The sequence below is a fragment of the Elephas maximus genome, chromosome 3 (genome assembly GCF_024166365.1).
Source record: "Elephas maximus indicus isolate mEleMax1 chromosome 3, mEleMax1 primary haplotype, whole genome shotgun sequence".
NCBI lineage: Eukaryota > Metazoa > Chordata > Mammalia > Proboscidea > Elephantidae > Elephas > Elephas maximus.
In genome coordinates, this window is record NC_064821.1 from 16,219,734 (window position 1) to 16,240,501 (window position 20,768).

The window sequence follows — 20,768 nt, forward strand, 5'->3', positions numbered from 1 at the left end:
GGAAATTATCGAACAATATCATTAATATCACATGCAAGTAAAATTTTGCTGAAGATCATTCAAAAGTGGCTGCTGCAGTATATCCACAGGGAATTGCCAGCAATTCAGGCTGGATTCAGAGGAGGACTTGGAAACAAGGATATCATTGCTGATGTCAGATGGATCCTGGCTGAAAGCAGAGAATACCAGAAAGATGTTTACCTGCGTTTTATTGACTATGCAAAAGCATTCGACTGTGTGGATCATAATAAATTATGGATGACATTGCAAAGAATGGGAATTCTAGAACACTTAACTGTGCTCATGAGGAACCTGTACATAGATCAAGAGGCAGTCATTTGAACAGAACAAGGGGATGCTGTGTGGTTTAAATTCAGTAAAGGTGTGCTTCAGGTTGTATCCCTTCACCATGCCTATTCAATCTGTAGGCTGAGCATGTAATCCGAGAATCTGGACTTTATGAAGAAAGGGGCGTCAGGATTGGAGGAAGACTCATTAATAACCTGTGTTATGCAGATGACACAACCTTGCTTGCTGAAAGTGAAGAGGACTTGAAGCACTTACTGATGCAGATGAAAGACCACAGACTTCAGTATGGATTGCACCTCAACTTAAAACCAAAAAAAAAAAAAAACCCAAACCCAGTGCCGTCGAGTTCATTCCGACTCATAGCGATCTTGTAGGACAGAGTAGAACTGCCTGCAGAGTTTTCAAGGAGCACCTGGCAGATTCGAACTGCTGGCCCTTTGGTCAGCAGCTGCAGAACTTAACCACTACACCACCAGAGTTCCCCCTCAACATAAAGAAAACAAAAATCCCCACAACTGGACCAATAAGCAACATCATGATAAATGGAGAAAAGATTGAAGTTGTCAAGGATTACGTTTTACTTGGATCCACAATTAACAGCCATGGAAGCAGCAGTCAAAAAATCAAAAGATGCATTCCATTAGGCAAATCTGCTGCAAAAGACATCTTAGAAGTGATGAAAAGCAAAGATAACACCTTGAAGACTAAGGTGTGCCTGATCCAAGCCATGGTATTTTCAATACGTGCGTGCAAAAGCTGGACACTAAATAAGGAAGACAGAAGAATTGACACCTTTGAATTGTGGTATTGGTGAAGAATATTGAATATATCTTGGACAGCCAAAAGAACAAACAAATCTATCTTGGAAAAAATGCAACCAGGTTGTTCCTTAGAAGCAAGGATGGAGACACTACGTCCTACATACTTTGAACATGTTGTCAGGAGTGATCAGTCCCTGGAGAAGAACATCATGCTTGGTAAATACAGTGTCAATGAAAAAGGAGAAGACCCACAACAAGATGGATTGACACAGTGGCTGTAACAATGGGCTCAAGCATAACAACGATTATGGGCATGGCACAGGACCGGACAGTGTTTTATTCTGTTGTATATAAGGTCACTATGAGTTGGAACCAACTTGATGGCACCTAACAACAACAACTGAGTGAAGAAATTATTTGTCAAAAGTACAGAGCTACACAAAGAACAGAGTCAGGATCCAATCCCAAGGTGAATTGCACTTAACCATTTTGTTATCTTGTCATTTTAGAAGAACATGGCGATGGACAGTCAGGAATTCTGGCTCATGAGTATTCTTCCCCTTTGATGCAATCTAGAAATCCAGGCCCAAAGCAGATAATTTAATCACTGAAAAACAGATATACACCTGATAATGTTCTTCAAGCCCCCCTTCATGTCCCTGTTTCTCAGGTTGTAGGTAAATGAGTTCATCATGAGAGTCACCATAGTGTACATCATTGAAGCTACTGCAGTCTTCCTGGGAGAGTGTGTAAATGCAGCACTAATATACATACCTAAGCCTGTCCCATAGAACTAGGAAACAACTGAGAGATGAGACCCACAGGTAGAAAAAGCCTTATGCATTCCACCTGCTGAAGACTTTCTCAAAATGGAGGAGGCAATTTGAGTATAAAAGAAAATGATTCCAGAGAGAGGACCACTACCCAGTATGGTAGCTGCCAAATATAAGGAGATGTTCTTGACGAAGGTATCAGAACTGGCAATCTTGTTGACCTGAACAACTTCTCAGAAGTAGGAGATTGCCCAGTCTCTGCAGAAAGACAGGTGCAACACTATCAGGCTGTGGATCGAGTCATCCACAGTGGTAATGAAAATTGCGAGTAGAATCAGCAGACCACAGTGGCAATGGTTCAAGATGACTGTTTATGTCTTGGTTGACAAATGGCCACATAGAGGTCATAGGCCATTACTCCAAGGAGAAAACATTGCAAACTAGCGAAAACCAGGACAAAGCAGACCTGGGTGAGGCAGCCTGCGTATGTGATGCTCTGATTCTGTGCTTGGAGGCACACCAGCATCTTTGGGATAGTGATGATGCTGTAACAGATGTCAGTGAAGGACAAATTGGCAAGAAAGAAATACATGGGGGTGTGGTGGTGGAGTCAGAACTGATAGCCAGGATGATGAGCGGATTTCCCAGGACAGTGACCAGATATATGGACAGAAACAGGCCACAGAGGAGGGGCTGCAGTTCCAGATCCTCTCTCAGTGTCAGGAGAAGAATTCCGAAACATTTGTTTGGTTTCTAGGTTCCATATTAATGAATCTGATGGAAAAGATGAGATGACAAGACAATCAAATGTGTGGTCCCCATACCAGCCGTAGCTGCATCACCAGAGGCAAACATCATCTAGGTCAGGAACACGAGGAATGGAGGGGAATACAGTTAGTGCCATCTGTGTGCATCTTATTTGATTATTTAATAAAAAATACATGAATCTGATCAATAGCTGAGCATCAGCATTTGTTTATTCTGGAAAGTAGTTAAAGGTGCTATTTTTTTTTTTTTTTTTACACCATCTGTGTTGGTATAATCATTTTAAATATTTTGTAATTTTATAGGAAGAAAATCCTGGTGATCCACTTCTGAAAATCAGCCAGAGAAAAGCCTATGAATTAAAACAATTTGATTCACAACCGATTATGGGGATGGCATAGGACCTGGCGGCTTTTCATTCTGTTGAGCATGGGTTGCCATGAGTTGAGGGCAAACTAACTGGCAGCTAGCAGCCACAACAACAATCTGGCTCTGGTGGACTTCCCTGTAGGCCCAGAATTCCAGCCCAAAAGGCATATTCTATCCAAGTGTGAATGGACACACCTACTCCAAGGAAAGATCTACCTTTACAAAGAAAAATATATTTACAGCCTCCCAGACATGAAGCATCAACAAAATTATTGTCATTACTATTTTTTAAAAAGGTAATATTATAGAGAAAAACAGAAGGAGGAATTCGAAGAGTCTGTTGACACTCCACATCTTTTTCCAGAGATTAGAGCCAGGTGACACAGATAATACAAATGTGTGTTAAGAACCAGGAGTGGGACGATAAGGCGAAGCTGATAGCCCTCCTATTTCACCACCACAAGAATGCAAGTAAATATCAGAGAATTTTCTGGTAGTCATCGTGTTTGAGAAGGGGCAATTTCTGCTCAGGAGGAAAACGATCTTTACCGTTATAGAGACAGAGTAAGAGACTGGTAGAATTGTAGTTCCTTGGGATTGGTGCAAAGAGACAAGGAATCATGTCAGGAAGATGGAAGATAGTTAGGCAGGAGTCCATGGGAGACTTGAGTTCAATCATTTTATGCATGTACTCTCTTCACAGCTTGCCCTGGATGAGCTTGTGAGGAAACTCCTGCCCTTATTTCCAAACAACTAGCGATTTTAATTACCTGGCTGGCATCACTGTAGAATGATGTTGACGCATTCCCTGAATGGTGAAGGTGGAAGATGTGTCCTGAGGAAAGGCAGAGAGACTCAGTGGGACACCTGGATCCTGAGCTTGAGGATCACTTGTGTGTAGAGTCTCTGGTGTGCTGCTTCCTGACTGTGGGGGAGGGGATATTGAGTCACGGGCAGTCACATGCAGACAGTTTTCAGTCTCTACATCCCTGGGGGCTCAAATTCCAAAGCTTCTCATTAACCAAAAGCATTTATTGTCATCCTGATCCCAGGGCATCGCAAATCCTGAAAGACCAAGTCTTTAGAATGTGGAATTCAGGATGGCCAACTCCCTGCCCCTGTGAGACCAGCTGCATGTGATTCGTCTCTCTTTGTTTCTGCTCACCTCTATGTCACACAACATGAATATGTGGACACACGTTCTTCTCCAACTGGACTCCAGTCTTCTTCATTTTTTTTTTTTTTTAACACAACTGGTAGCAACTCTATCTTACCAGTGAATTTAGGAAAACTGACTCCTATTTTAGGTGTGAAGGGATTGTTTATGTATATGGGTATATTTATCAACACCCATGGAAGCAGCAGGCAAGAAGTGAAATGAAAATTGCATTGAGCAAATCTGCTGCAAAAGGCCTCTTTGAAGTGTTAAAAAGCAAAGATGGCACTTTGAGGACTAAGGTGTGCCTGACCCAGGCCAAGGTATTTTCAGTAGCCTCATATGCATGTGAAAGCTGGACAATGAATAAGAAGGATTGATGACTTTGAATTATGGTGTTTAAGAAGAATATTGAATAAACCATGGACTGCCAGAAGAACAAACAAATCTGTCTTGGAAGAAGTACAGCCAGAATGCTCTTTAGAAGCTAAGATGGTGAGACTTCATCTCGTGTACTTTGGACATGTTATTAGGAAGGACCAGTCCCTGGAGAAAGCCATAATGCTTGGCAGAGGGTCAGCAAAATAGAGGAAGACCCTCAACAAGATGGACTGACACAGTGGCTGCAAAGATGGGCACAACCATAGCGATGATTGTGAGGATGGCACATGACTGGGCAGTGTTTCGTTTTGTTGTAGATAGTTACCATCAGTGGAGACTGATTGGATGGCACCATCCAATCGTATATGTAAAAATATACCTAAGATTTTGTAAAATGCAAATGCTCTGTGTTTGTTCTTTCTGAGAGTCATCGAATGAACCTGAAACTTACTGTATGAATATCATGAATATCAAATAAACCTTATGACTTCATACACAAATTTAATCTTGTGGAAATTTTGTTTTTAACTACCTAAATCAGATCATTAATTGTTTTTGTTGTTAGGTGAGGTTGAAATGATTACAACTCACAGCAACGCTATACAAAATGGAACGAGACAATGCCTCGTCCCGTGTCATCCTCAGAATTGTCACTATGTTTGAGCCCATTGTTGCAGCCACTGTGTCAGTCCATCTCATTGAGGGCCTTCCTGTTCTCCTCTGACCCTATACTTTACCAACCATGATGTCTTTCTTCAGGGACTCATCCCTCCTCATAACATGTCCAAAGTATATGAGACAAAGTCTCTCCTTCCTTGCTTCTAAAGTGCATTCTGGCTGTACCTCTTCCAAGACAGATTTGTTCATCTTCTGGCAGTCCACGGTATACTCAATATTCTTCGCCAACGCCATAGTTCAAAGGCATCAACTATTTTTTGGTCTTCCTTATTAATTGTCCAGCTTCTGCATACATATGAGCCAGTTAAAAATACCATGGCTTAGGTCAGGTGCAACTTAGCCCTCAAAGTGACAACTTTGGTTTTTAACACTTTAATGAGATCATTTCAACAGATTTGTCCAATGCAATGAGTCATTTGATTTCTTGACTACTGTTTCCATGAGCCATAGTCTAGGGGCTTCCTCCAGCACCTGTCAGACCAGTAAGTCTGGTCTTTTTTGGAAATTTGAATTATTTTGTACCATTTTTCTCCCACTCTGTCTGGGGCCTTCTATTATGATCCCTGTCAGAACAGTCCATCGTTGTTGCCAGGCACCATCTAGTTCTTCTGGGCTCAGGATGGTGGAGGCTGTGGTTCTTGTGGTCCATTAGTCCTTTGGACTAATATATTCCTTGTGTCTTTGGTTTTCTTAATTCTCCTTTGTTCTGAATGGGATGGGACCAAGAAATACATCTTAGATTCATGCTCACAAGCTTTTAAGACCCCAGATGCTACTTACCAAAGTAGAATGCAGAACATTTTCTTTATGAACTATGTTATGCCAATTGGCCTAGATGTTCCCCAAGACCCTGGTCTCCAGCCCTCAGACCCAGTAACTTGGTCCCTGAAGTGTTTGGATGTTTCTGGGAAGCTTCTATGACTTTGCCTTGTTCAAGTTGTGCTGATTTCCCGTATATTGTGTGTTGTCTTTCCCCTCACCAAAGTTAATGCTTGTCTATTACTGGGTACTATCTAGTTAGTGATTTCCCCTCCCCATTCAAGCCTTCCCTTTTAACCATCAAAGATTTTTTTTTTTCTGTGTAAACTTTTTCTTGGGTTTTTATAATAGTGGTCTTATACAATATTTGTCCTTCTGTGATGACTTATTTCACTCAGCATAATGCACTCCAGATTTATCCATGTTGGGAGATGTTTTGAAGATTCATCATTGTTCTTCATTGTTGCATAGTATTCCGTTGTGTGTATGTACTATAATTTGTTTATGCATTCATCTGTTCATGGGCATATAGGTTGTTCCCATCTTTTTGCTATTGTGAAAAATGTTACGATGAACATGGGTGTGCATATATTTATTCATGGGACAGTTCTTATTTCTCTAGGATATATTCCTAGGAGTAGAATTGCTGGATCATATGTATTTCTATTTCTAGCTTTTTAAGGAGTTGCCATATAATTTTCTGTAGTGGTTGTACCATTTTACATTCCCATCAACAGTGCATGTGAGTTCCAATCTTTCCAAAACTTCTCCAACATTTGTTATTTAATTTTTTGATTAGTTCCATTAATGTCAGTGTGAAATGCTATCTCATTTTAGTGTTGATTTTTATTTCTCTAATGGCTAATAACTGCTAACATTTCCTCATGTGTCTATTAGTTGCTTGAAGGTCTTCTTTGGTGAAGTGGCTGTTCTTGTTCTTTGCCCACTTTTAACTGAATTGTTTGTCTTTTTGTTGTGGAGGTGTTGAAGTATTCTATAGATATTAGAGATTAGATTCTTGTTGAGTATGTTATAGCCTAAAAGTTTTCCCAGCCTGTAGGTTCTCTTTTTATTCCTTTGGTGATGTCTTTTGATAAGCATAAGTGTTTAATTTTTAGGAGCTCCCAGTTTATCTTCTGGTATCTGTGCATTGTTATTTATGGTTTGTGTTGTATTTATGCCATGCATTAGAGCCCCTAGCATTGCACCTATTTTTTCTTCCATGATCTTTATAGTATTATGCTTTATATTTAGTTCTGTGATATATTTTGTGTTAGTTTTTGTGAATGGTGTGAGGTATGTATGGGTCCTGTTTCTTTCTTTCTTTCTTTTTTTTTTTTTTACAGATGGACATCCAGTTTTTGACAAACCATTTTAATTCCCCTGGAATCTATTTCCTGGTTCATGGAATTGCGTTGATCCACACCATTTGCCCTAAGGTATTCTTTTGAAACTTGAGCCTTTAATGAACTGATTTTCCTGGAGTAATCTTCAAGTCAAACAGTATCCTAGTGAGCAGTTTAGTGGAGACTGTTTTGCCTCAGGTATTAGGTTCTTTTAAAGAATTGCCAACATACAGCCAGTTTTAAGAAGCAGGAACCCACAGTCTAACTGGAAAATGTATGGCATTTTCTTAGTGATTCTGCTGCTACAACTGACTGACCCTGGAACCCTGCATGTATTCTCATACTATCTCCTGAGAAATTAACATGACAGTAACCTGCCTAACCTGTTTTCACTATCCCCTCTTTGACCTACCTTCCCTACATTTTTCAGTTGACTGCTGCCTGATTTGAATCATATCTACTCACAACAAAAATATTCTGTTACATTAATTTCTGGTGTTTCTCTGTGCATTTAGGTTTTTTGACAATTCCTGGCATCAGAAGTTGGATCAATAGCAAATGACTAACTTCCCCCAGAGCTCTCATTGGACAGAGATGTAATGTCCATAAAAGCCCTTTCAGCATACTGCCTCTGTGGAGCATCTGAAGGTCATCTTGATAAGCCCTCTCAGGCTCTCCAGCTCTACTCCTTTTGCATTTTAAGCTTGAATTCAATATTTATAATGAGTTTGGTGAATTTGGTGTTTTGCAGTGATTAGGGCTGTCTCAAAATGGGATATGCCAAATCCAAGAAACAGTGGATTTTCCTAGTGAAACGGGCTCACTACGTGGCCAAGAACTATGGATCTAAGTTTTGTTTGTATTTGGATTTTTGTTTGAGCTCCCTATCATCATCAGTTTATCAAATCAGAGACCATAGGCTAAAACTATAAACCTCTTAGGAGGAAACAGAGAGGCAAATCTTTATGATCTTGGATTGGAAAACAGTTTCTTAAATGTGGCACCAAAAGCACAGACAAGAACATTCACCCTCTTATAATATCAGTGAAACTCAGAGCTTCCAGGGATTGGGATATCTTTGGGGGGAGGCATTATTCAACTGAGTACAGAGGGGTTGTCTTCTGATGATTCCATGGAAATGCCTAGTAACAATAAACCCAGAGAAGGACAGCAAGTTTTCTCTCTCTGGGCATCATGTGCAGATATGAGACCTGAATCTGTTGCAACAATCAGGCGACCATAAAGGGAACCAGTTCTAGGATGAAGCCACCTCACAGAGGACTAAATGAAGCCTACTCTCTTGTTCCTGTACATTCCCTACCTCTGAAGGCCTTTCTTTGTAATGACATATAACTTTATTGCTTGAGGATATTAGAGTCAGTTCTTTTTCTTCTTAGAACCAAAGGCTTCTGTACTGATGAAATTCAAATACCTCACAATCATCTCAAATTACAGAGATCATTTTGTAGGTGATGAAACTGAGTCTGGTGGATCCCGATGTTGCCATTATCAGAGACAGTTTATCAGTGAAAGATCTCAGTAAGTACTAAATTGGGGCCTGAAAGGTCAGCATCCTTGTCTCACAGTGAGGTTAGTAGGGGGTGCAATTCACAAACCTCTCCATTAGATCAGCCTGAAGTTACTCTCTTTAGATCCGTCCCTGCCTTGTCCATTGTCTCCTACTTGATTTTGTCTGAGAAGGCTACTGTTACCTGATTAGGATCCGTTCCCTGGAGCAGTCCAGCCAATGAAACATACTCCAAGTCAGAAAGAGTGAGAAAGTTTATTAAGGAGATGCATACATCACCTGGGACCTGGCAGCAACACAGGCTGTCTCTACGGAGTCTGGAAGGGCAATTTTGACATTAGAGCTTATACAGAATCTTACAATGGTTACAAGTGTCTTTGTAGTCCCCTGGCAGACATTTCTTTATTAGGCTAAAGATATACATATCTGATATCTGGGCTCCAGCTTTCCTGTGGGGGTTGTATGCCACAGGTAGTCCTGACAGAACAAAAGGTTATTTGTATCAGTTTAAAACAAAGACCAAAGTCATTAACATTTGGTCAAAACAAAATCATTAACAGATGTACCTGAAGGAGGCAGGCAGAGGAAGAATAACTTATAGATTTATCATGGCCTTAGTTGTGTTAAGCTCTCAGTTGCGCATTTTGAAAAAGGAGAAAACATGCTCAGGGTATTGGGGTCACACTGCTAACAACATCACTATAATAAAAAGCCCTTCCTCAGGCTCTGCTTCTGTGGAACCTGCCCAAAGAAACTGTGTTTAATGAGTTGAAATAATTTGTGAAACAGCAGAGATTTAAACAAAAAAGCAGAGTCAGGTTTCAACCCCAAGTTGAAATGCACTTAGTGTAGTGAGTTTAATGAACTTCAAGGATGATCAAGAAAAAAGATTATGACCATGAGATAGCAGTTGAACAGCAAGCTGTTTTATTGGTGTGATGCATTGACAGCTGCATGTAGGGTGTAATCTCCCACAGTAGGAGGTCTTCCAGAGGCAAGAGGTGCAGGAAGAAAACAGAAGGGGAAGAAGGGATGAGAACTCCCAGGGAAGTGCAGAAGGAAGGAGGGAGATTATGTGTCCCTGTGAGAAGCCCTACTGCAGCAAGTTGGGGAGTCTCTGGGTCAAAGGTACTCCAAAGGCAGAGCACATTAGGATCATTATAGCGACAGGTCTTCGCCCATCTATGGATAGCAAACGCTGGGTGTATTTTTGTGGGATAAGTAAGGGAGGAAGGCTCTAAGTTGGTAAAATTCTGATTATGTGGGCTATTTTTAAAACAATTAAGTATGTACAAGTTTGAGTTTGACACTGGCACACATTTCTGAGCTTGCTATGAAGAAGTACACAAATGGGGACTAATATACAGCGGTTGTTTTTGACTCTTTTTTATAACGCTTAGCCATTATGTCATCTAGTTAGGAATTTTGACTCTCCAGTATTTCTTTTACTTTTACTCATTCTAGAAAACCAAGCCCGAAGCAGATGACACAATCACTAAAAATAAAGCATCCTACCAATGATTTTTCTCACAGCTCCCTTCATGTCCCTGTTCCTCAGGCTATAGATAAAAGGATTCATCATTTGAGGGACCACAATATACATCACGGAGGCTACCGTTGTCTTCCTGGAAGAGTGTGTAAATGCAGAACTAATGTACACTCCAAATCCTGTCCCATAGAACAAGAAAACAACTGTGAGGTGAGATCCACAGGTGGAAAAAGCTTTATACTTTCCAACAGCTGATGGCATTCTCAGGATGGAAGAAACAATTTCAGTGTAAGAAAAAATAATCCCAGAGAAAGGAATACCACCAAATATGCTAGACATAAAATATAGTATGATGTTATTGATGAGGATATTGGAACAGGCGAGCTTGAGGACCTGAACAATTTCACAGAAGAAGTGGGGGATTTCCAGGTCTGTGCAGAAGGACAGTCTCAGCAACATCAGACTATGGACCAGGGCATTCATGATGCTAATGAACAAAGAGAGTATGACCAGCAGACTAAGGAAGTGGGGGTTCATGATGACTGTGTACCTCAGTGGATGACAAATAGCCACATAGCGGTCATAGGCCATTATTCCAAGGAGAAAATTTTCAAAACTCCCAAAAATTATGGCAGCACATACCTGGGTGAGGCAGCCAGTGTAAGTGATAGAGTTTCTCTGTGTATTGATGTTCACTAACAGCTTCGGGACTGTGGTTGTACTTAAAAAGATGTCCGTAAAGGACAGATTGGAGAGAAAGAAGTACATGGGGGTATGGAGGTGGGAATCATAGCTGATAGCCAGGACGATGAGCAGGTTTCCCAGGATGGTGACCAAGTACATGAACAGAAAGATGTTGTAGAGAAGGGGCTGCAGTTCTGGATCCTCTGCCAGTCCCAGGAGAAAGAACTCTGAAACTCCTGTTTGGTTTCTGGGTTCCATATTGTTGATTAAACTGATGGAAAAGATGAGTGACAAGACAATCAAATATGTGGTCCCTGGACCAGCAGAAGCTTCATCACCAGAGGCAAAAGCCATCTGGGAAGGGAAGGAGAAGAATGGAGAAGACTAGAAAGTTTGTGTCCCCTCTACGCATATTATTTGGCTATTTATTAAAAAAAAAAAAAAAAAAAACCTGAATCTAATATAGCTGAGTGTAAACATTTATTTGTTCTTGAAAGGGGTGAAAAGTTAGTCATTTATATACGTATTTTCATACTACCTGTGCTCCTGTGGTCATTGTAAATATTTGCCAACTTTATAAAGAGAAAATAAATGAACTAGGGAGATGGTGTGATGTGTGTGTCTCAGACTCCATGTCTTTCCAAGATAGGAGCTGGATAACAGAGATGATAAAAATATGTGTTAAAAACAAGGAATGAGGAGATAAATTCCACAAACCACCTCCTTCTCTACCACAAGAATTCAAGTAAATATTAGAATTCTGTAGTGGTCATCTGGAAACTCTGGTGCCGTAGTGCTTAAAAGCTACGGCTGCTAACCAAAAGGTCAGCAGTTCAAATTCACCAGTTGCTCCTTGGAAACCCTATGGGGCAGTTCTATTCTGAAAACCTTCACAGGGTTGCTATGAGTGGGAATCAACTTGACAGCAACAGGTTTGTATTTTTTCATTAAAATGGTCATCATGTTTCAAAAGGGACAGATTTATGTTCAGGAGGAAAATTGTCCCTCCATTGTAGAGAGAGAAGAGGAGACTGGTAGAATGAGAAGTCCTTGAGACTGGTGCAAAGATACATGGAAACATATCAGGAAGATGGAATAGATGCAGGGGTCCACGGAAGACTTATTTCCAATCATTTTATGCATGTACTCTCATCATTCTCCCTGATGAGAGAAAGACCCTCAGCGGGAAGTACTGACACAGTGACTGCAACAATGGGCTCAAGCGTAGCAATGATTACAAGGAGGCACAGGACTGGGCGACATTTCTTTTTGTTGTGCTTGGGTTCACTATGGCACCTAACAACAACAACTCTCCTCCCAGCTTCCTCTGGATGACCCTGTGATGAAACACTTGCCCTCTTTCTAAATGTTAACCAAGGGACTCTAGGTTACCTGACTGGTAACCTAGAGTCCCACGTTCCTTATGTGTGTTATTATTTATTTTATTGGCCCCTCTAATATTTGACTGAAAGGTGGGCTTTGGGAGTGGCTTCCATTCTGAGTTAGCAGGGTGTCCGGGGGCCATAGCTTGGGTGTTTCTCCAATCTCCGTTAGATAAGTAAGTCTGGTCTTTTTCTGTGAATTTGAATATTTTTCTACAGTTTTCTTCAGCTCTACCAGGGACTGTCTATTGTGATCCCTGTCAGAATTGCCTGTGGTGGTAGCTAGGCACCATCTAGCTCCTCTCGGCTCAGGTTGGTGGAATTCCTGTTTCATGTGGCCCATTAGTCCTTTGGACTAGTATTTTCTTTTTGTCTTTTGTTTCTCCTTTGCTCCAGTTGGAATGGGACCAATGGATGTATCTTACATGGCTGGTCACAAGTTTTTAAGACCCCAGATGCTACTCACCAAAGTAGGATGTAAAGCATTTTCTTTATGAACTATGTTATGCCAATGGATGTAGATGTCCCCTGAGACCAAGTTTCCCAGCCCTCAGCCTCAGTAAATTGGTCCCTCAAGGTTTTCGATGTGTCTAGGAAGTTTCTATGACTTTGTCTGTTTTGAGTTGTGCTGAATTCCCCTACGTTGTGTGTTGTCTTTACTTCACCAAAGTTAACACTTGTCTACTATCTAGTGATTTCTCCTCCCACATTTTCCCTCCTTGATAACCATCAAAGATTTTTTTTTTCCTCTGTGTAAGCTTTTTTTATGTTTTTATAATAGCGGTCTCATACAACATTTGTCTTTTTGTGATGACTTATTTCATTCAGCATAAGGTTCTACAGATTCATCCAAGTTGTGAGATGTTTCACAGTTTCGTCACTGTTCTTTATCATTGTGTAGTATTACATTGTATGTACAGTAATTTGTTTACCCATTCATCTGTTGATGGGCACTTAGGTTGTTTCCATCTTTTTGCTATTGTGAATAAAGCTGTACTGAATATGGGTGTGCATATGTCTATTCATGTAATAGCCCTTATGTCTCTAGGCTGTATTCCTAAGAGTGCGATTGCTGGATAGCATGGTATTTCCATTTCTATTTTTATAAGGAGGTTCTATATCATTTTCCATAGTGGTTGTACTATTTTAAACTCCCGCCAGCAGTGCATAAGAGTTTCAATTCCTTCACAACCTCTCCAGCACTTATTCTTTTCTGGTTTTTTAATTTTTTATTAGTACCATTAATGTCAAGGTGAGATGGTATCTCATTTTAGTTTTGATTTTCATTTCTCTATTGGCTAATAATTGCAGTATTTTCTCATGTGTCTGTTAGCTGCTTGAATGTCTTCTTTGATGAAGCATCTGTTCACATCCTTTGCCCATTTTTTAATTGGATTGTTTGCCTTTTTTTGTTGAGGTGTTCAAGTATTCTATAGATGTTAGCAATAGGACCGTTGTCAGATATGTCATAGCCAAAAACTTTTCCCGGTCGGTAGATTCTTTTTTTATTTTTTTGATGAGCATAAGTCTTTAATTTTTGGGAGCTCTCAGTTATCTAGTTTATCTTCTGGTGTTTGTGCATTCTTAGTTATGTCTTGTATTTATGCCATGCATTAGGGCCCCTACCATTGTCTATATTTTTTTCCCATGATCTTTCTAGTTTTAGGTTTTATATTTAGTTTTTGATGTATTCTATGTTAGGTTTTATGTATGGTGTGAAGTATGGGTCCTGTTTCTTCTTCTTCTTCTTTTTTTTTTTAATAGATGGACTTCCAGTTTTGGATAAACCATTTTAATTCTGTTGGAAAATCCACATTTCTGGGTTCATGGAGTTGGGGTGATCCACACAGGCCATTTTCCGTCAGGTATCCTTTTTCAAATCCTTGAGCGTTAAAGGAATTGCTTTTTCTGGTGTCCTCTCCAGATCACATCATAGCCTATAGAGCAACTTATCAGAGACTGTTTTACTTCAGGCACTGGGACCTTTTAGAGAATTATCAAGGTGGAGTCAGTTTCAAGAAGCAGGAACCCAGGGTCTGACCGGAAAATGTGTGGTACATCCTTAGTGACTCTGTTCCTTCAACAGACTGATCCTGGAGCCCTGCATATGTTCTGATGCTATCTCTTGAGATATTAACATGACAATGACCTATATAGCCTGTTTTTGCTATCCCTTCTTCTGAATGCCTTCTCTATATTTTTGAGTTGATGCTGCCTGATTTGAATAATATCTACTCACAATGCATATATTCTGTAATACTAATTTCTGATGATTCTCTGTGCATTTAGGTTTTTTGACAATTGCTGGCGTCAGAAGTTGGATCCATAGCAGCTGACCAACTTCCCCCAGAGCTCTTGTTCGACATTAGCATGACACCCTCAAAAACTCTTTCAGTTCATTGCCTGTATGGAGCATCTGGAGGCCATCTTGGTAAGCCCTCTTGGACTTTTGAGTTCCACTCCTTTTTTGTTTTGAGCTTGAATCCAATATTTATTGTGAGTTTGGTGCATTTGTTGTCTTGTAGTGCTTAGGACTGTCTCAAAAAGGGGTATGCCAAATTCAATTAAGAAAAACGAAACAAACCTGTTGCCATTGATTCCAACTCATAGCAACCCTAGTCGCCCCATAGAATTTCCAAGGAGTGCCTGGTGGATTTGAACTGCCAATCTTTTGGTTAGCAGCCATAATTCTTAACCACTATACCAGAGTTTCCAATCCAATAAAGAAGTGGATTTTCCTAGTGGAATTCTGTCTCACTACATGGCCAAGAACTATGGGTCTAGGTCTTGTTTGCATTTGTATTTTTCTGTTTGAGCTTCCTATCATTTTCAGCTCGTCAAATTGGAGACCACATTGGGGTACTTTTCAGTTAGAGAGACTGCTGTGTTTGAGATCTAAATTAGAAAACCATGGTGCCAAAACCAGACAGGATCAATGGGTTGCTTAATTTGATTGATATTCTGAAGTTTCTAAACACATTCAGGATTCCAAAATAACTTCTGTGAAAGATTTTGTTTCAAAAATTGTAATTCATAAGAGGCTGTATCTCTCACTGGAAGAATGAAATAGGTTCGAAAAGAATGAAACTGGTTTTTATATGGTTGTTACAAAGAAATTCCAGAGTTTTTTTAAGCCACAAAACGTGTAGGCATGAGAATTTCAAGGTCTTCTAGGGTATTTATTGCCAACAGAAAGATGCTCATGTGAGGATAAGCTGGAACAGGAGATGAGCCAGAGCATTATGCTGCCCACCAGCTAATAGAAAACTCTCATGCAATGGCAGTACACTGTAAAACAAAATACTCACCAAACCCTGCATCAGACTCCCTGCTAGGTATTGTATTCAACTGTGGGAAACCAAAGTTTCAATCCAAGGGAATAGAATCCTTGACATCTAGGAGAAGTGAGCCTAGAGCTCCCTCATATTGGGATCCTGGTTTGAGGTTCATGTTCAAAAATGCTGAGTATATTAAGAGTAATTTTTAATTGGGAATTTCAGTGATCACTTTGTGAAAATGAGCTCCCATTTTCTCTCTTTTTTCTTCCACTTTGGGAAAATGGTTTCCCATTGCATTGTCTTTTCTTTTCTCTTTGGAGAACTTTTTTTTGTTACTCAGCTTTTGTCAAAGTGTCTGAGACCCATCTGAGACTCTGGCAAGTTAATCACTTTTACCTAGAACCTGTTGAAATGAATCAATCTTACCAATTTCCAAAGGTACATTAACAAAAGGGGTACCCTATTTGCTTTGTTTTGTGTTGTTTAGGAGTACAGCCTGGTTTTTACAGCTGGCCTCACAGATCAGTGAACTTATGTTGCTTTTATGTCTCTCTTTTGTGTGTGTGTTTGTATGTTCAAAGAGCTTGTATCTGACCCAGAGTTGTGTCTTTTTTTTTTTTTTTTCCTGCCTTCTGTCAGGCTGGAGGCTGTGGCTGACAGTTTTTTTTTGTTTGTTTGTTTTGTTTTTTTAAGTGAGGTCAAGTCTCAGCTCTTTCTCTTGCAAAAAAAAAAAAAAAACAAAAAACTGCTTCTTGTGCCTGTCTTATAATTTGGGTTTGGGTTTTCAGTAGCTACTTTGAGAAAGTTTGATATAAATTGGTCTATTTGAAAAGTGCACTGAAAAAAGATGGAAATTTTTTTGATAGGTATAGCACAGTCTTATAAAGGACAAATTATTCTAAATTGCTCCTCTAAAAGATTCTTTAAAGTGTACAAAAGATAGGATTATGAAGGTGTAATAATTCCCTACCTCCAGACGGTATTATTAAATTAGATTATTTCTTCAAAGAACTTTAATCAATCAGTTTAGTGATAAATAAGCACTTATAAAATTTAACAGTCCAAATATTTACAGGAAAGGAAGTATTTTGCCTCTCAAAATTCCTATGCCAACTTAAACATATGTAAATGAATTGCGATTGCCCATTTCTTCTTGTTGAGGATAAGCCTTAGAGAGGGAGGGCAGGACAAGTTCAGGCCTCCTTGGCCCTCACTCTCTGAGGCCCTTGTAGCTCCCACAGAGCTTTTGAAGAAAAGACCCCTCTCAACCTTGTGAAAACCTTGTAAAACAAAAGAAATTAAGATAAATAATGTGGACTCTGATGAAGTTAAAATAAGAAAAATCCTGTTCTAAAACAGTTATCAGAAATTGGGTGAATCTCCAAGATAAAGAACCATGACTGAGCTCTCTCTATTGCAGAGGAATTTTAAGAATTCAAAAGATAAAAATCACAATGAAAAAACAAAAAATCCCCACCCAAGATAGAAAAAGGTCAAATGCATATCAATGAATTGGTCAGGGTCGGCCAAGGCTTTGAGTTAAAAAAAACAAACAACAAAAAAAGCCCAGTTATTAAAATCTCAAAGATTAGATTGGGGAAAATATGGATAAAAATCTGAATGAAAATATAGACTATTTAAACAAACTTTATTTCACTAATAATTGTATTTTGTGATATATGGTCTTAAAATAATTTCAAAGATTTTTCTAGGTAACTTATTGATATTGAATTAATGGATAGTCATTATAACTTGTTTAAATACTTTTGCTTTTTATGGCACAGAGAAGGAAAAGAGTGGAAGATATGTATGTAGGTATGTATACATACATGTGAATATACATATATGTGCTGTCAAGTTGGTTCTGACTCATAGTGACCCTATGTACAACCAAACGAAACACAGATTGATCCTGCCTCATCCTTACAATTGTTGTCATGCTTGAACCTGTTGCTGCAGCCACTACATCAATGCATCTTGTTGAGGGTCTTCCCTCTGCTTTAACAAGCATGATGTCCTTCTCCAGGGACTGGTACCTTGTGATAACATGTCCAAAATATGTGGGACATCGTCTCACCATCTTTGCTTCTAAGGAGTATTCTGGTTGTGAGACAGATAGGGTTAACTGTGCTGGTGGAACAAAAGAGCTGTTAAAAGGTTACCATCTAGAAGTTAGGTAAACAGGAACCACACCCTGCCAACATGAGATAAGACTGAAACAACCTATGAATTACTATCTCCTTCTTAGTGTTTTTCTAGTCCCTTCCTCCTTTACAGGCTCCGCATGCCCAGAAGAACGAAGTGTGACCACTGTTTAACCTTCCTTAGCCCTTCCGAAGATGACAATGTAGTGCTGAAGATCAGTGTGCTTGTGCTATATCGCATAATAAGCGATGCCAAGGTCTGCCAAGAAGACTCCATCTTGAATATCCGTGGGTTAAATCTTGGATTCCAGGTGTGTGTACAACCTAATCAGCATGCGCCGCCATTCTGAGAAGTACCTGCCTCTTGAAAAAGAAGCTGACTAAATATTCATTACTCTATTGTCTCCACTGAACCCATATAAGCCCTAACCTTGCTTCCCTTTTTGAGTCAGTCTTTTGGAGAGGCTTAGTCTCCAGCTGACTCCTTTTATTTGACTCAAGCAAAACAAAGCTTGCTAAAGATGAAGTTTGTCTTTCACGTGTATTCTTACTGAGGAAAAGACAAGGACCTTTGTGTTAGATTGGCGATTGGTAACAGCTGTACTTCTTCCAGGACAAATTTGTTCATTCTTTTGATAGTCCATGGTATATTCAATACTCTTCACCAACACCATAATCTAAAGACCTTGATTCTTCTTCCGTCTTCCTTACTCACTGTCCATTTTTCTCATGCATGTCAGGCAATTGAAAACACCATGACTTGGGTCAGGCACACCTTAATCTTCAGATGACATCTTTGCTTTTTAACACTTTAAAGAGGTCTTTTGCAACAGATTCATCCAATGCAGTACATCGTTTGATTTCTAGATGGCTGTTACCATGAGTGTTGATTGTGGATCCAAGTAAAATGAAATCCTTTACAACTTCAATCTTTTCTGTTTATCATGATGTTGTTATTGGTTCAGTTGTGAGGATTTCTCTTTTCTTTATGTTGAGGTGCAATCCATACTGAAGGCTGTGGTCTCGGATCTTCATCAATAAACGCTTTAAGTCCTCTTCACTTTCAGCAAGCAAGGTTGTGTCATCTGCATAACACAGATTGTTAATGAGTCTTCCTCCAATCCTGTTGCCCTGTTCTTTCTGATATAATCCAGACTGTCGGATTATTTGCTCAACATGCACATTGAATATGTATGGTGAAAAGATACAACCCTGACACAGACCTTTCCTGATTTTAAAACATGCAGTATCCCCTTGTTTTGATCAAATGACTGCCTCTTGATCTATGTACAGGTTCCTCATGAACACAATTAAGTGTTCTGCAATTCCCATTCTTCACAATATTATCCATAATTTGCTATGATCTGCACAGTTGGATGTTTTTCCATAGTCAATAAAACACAGGTAAACATCCTTCTGGTATTCTCTGGTTTCAGTCAGGATCCATCTAACATTAACAATAATACCCCTGGTTCTTCTAAATCCAGCTTGGATTTCTGCCAATTCCTTGTTGACGTACTGCTACAGCCACTTTTGAAAGATTGTCACAAAATTTTACTTGCATGTGATATTAATGAGATTGTTCAATAATTTCCACATTCGGTTGGATCACTTTTCATTGGAATGAGCACAAATATGGATCTCTTCCAGCCGGTTGGTCAGGTAGTTTTCTTCCAAATTTCTTGGCATAGATGAGAGAGCACTTACAGTGCTAAATCTGTTTGTTGAAACATCTCATTTGGTATTCCCTCAATTCCTGAAGCATTGTTTTTCACCAGTGCCTTCAGTGCACCTTAGACTTCTTTCTTCAGTACCATTTGTTCCTGACCATATGCTGCCTCCTGAAATGGTTGAATGTCGACCAGTTCTTTCTTGTATAGGTACTCTGTGTATACCTTCCATCTTCTACTGATGCTTCCTGCATATTTCAATATTTTCCCCATAGAATCCTTCAATATTGCTACTTGAAGCCCAAATTTTTCCTTCAGTTCTTTGAGCTCAAGAAATGCCTAGCTTGTTCTTCCGTTTTGGTTTTTCTAACTCCAGGTCTTTGCACATGGCCTTATAATAATTTACTTGGTCTTCTGGCTTCACTCGTTGAAACCTTCTGTTCAGCTCTTTTACTTCATAGATTCTTACTTTTGCTTTAGCTACTCAACGTTCACAAGCAAGTTTCTGAGTCTCTTCTGACACCCATTTTGGTTTTTCTTTCTTGTTTGTCTTTTTTAATGACCTCTTGCTTTCTCCACATATGATATCCTTGATGTTATTCCACAACTCGTCTGGTGTTTGGTCATTAGTGTTCAAGGCATCAAGTCTATTCTTGAGATGGTCTCTAAAGTTAGGTGGGATACGCTAAAAATCATACTTGGCCATTGTGGACTTATTCTAATTTTCTTCAGCTTCGACTTGAACTTGCATAAGAGCAATTGATGGTCTGTTCTGCAGCTGACCCCTGGCCTTGTTCTGACTGATGATATTGAGCTTTTCCATTATCTCCTTCCACTGATGTAGTCAATTTGATTCCTGTGCACTCCATCTGGCGAGGTCTGTGTGTGTAGCCACTGTTTATGGTGTTGAAAATGGGTATTTGCAATGACGAAGTCGTTGGTCTTGCAAAATTCTATCATTTGATCTCCAGCATTGTTTCTATCACCAAGGCCATATTTTCCAACTACCGGTTCTTTTTTTTGTTTCCAACTTTTGTATTCCAATCACCAATAATTATTAGTGAATCCTGATTGCATACTTGATCAATTTCAGACTAGAAATTGGTAAAAATCTTCATTTTCTTCATCTTTGGCCTTAGTGGTTGGTGGGTGCATTTGAGTAATAGTCATATTAACTAGTTTTCCTTGTATAGTATGGAGATTATCCTACCACTGATAGCATTGTACTTTAGGATAGATCTTGAAATGTTCTTTTTAATGATTAATGCAACATCATTCCTCTTAAGTTGTCATTCC

General features: G+C 39.5%; 1 protein-coding gene across 1 annotated transcript; it reads right to left on the reverse strand.

Moving 5' to 3' along the window:
• Window positions 1–10,320: 10,320 nt before the first annotated feature.
• On the reverse strand, window positions 10,321–11,256 carry LOC126074064 (olfactory receptor 7G1-like). Its single transcript, XM_049881401.1, has one exon. The coding sequence runs from the start codon at window positions 11,254–11,256 to the stop codon at window positions 10,321–10,323; it is 936 nt and encodes a 311-aa protein (XP_049737358.1).
• Window positions 11,257–20,768: the final 9,512 nt, after the last annotated feature.

Coding starts and splice junctions, on each gene's coding strand:
- LOC126074064 (XM_049881401.1), bottom strand. CDS start 11,256: ATGGAACCCAGAAACCAAACAGGAGTTTCAGAGTTCTTTCTCCTGGGA.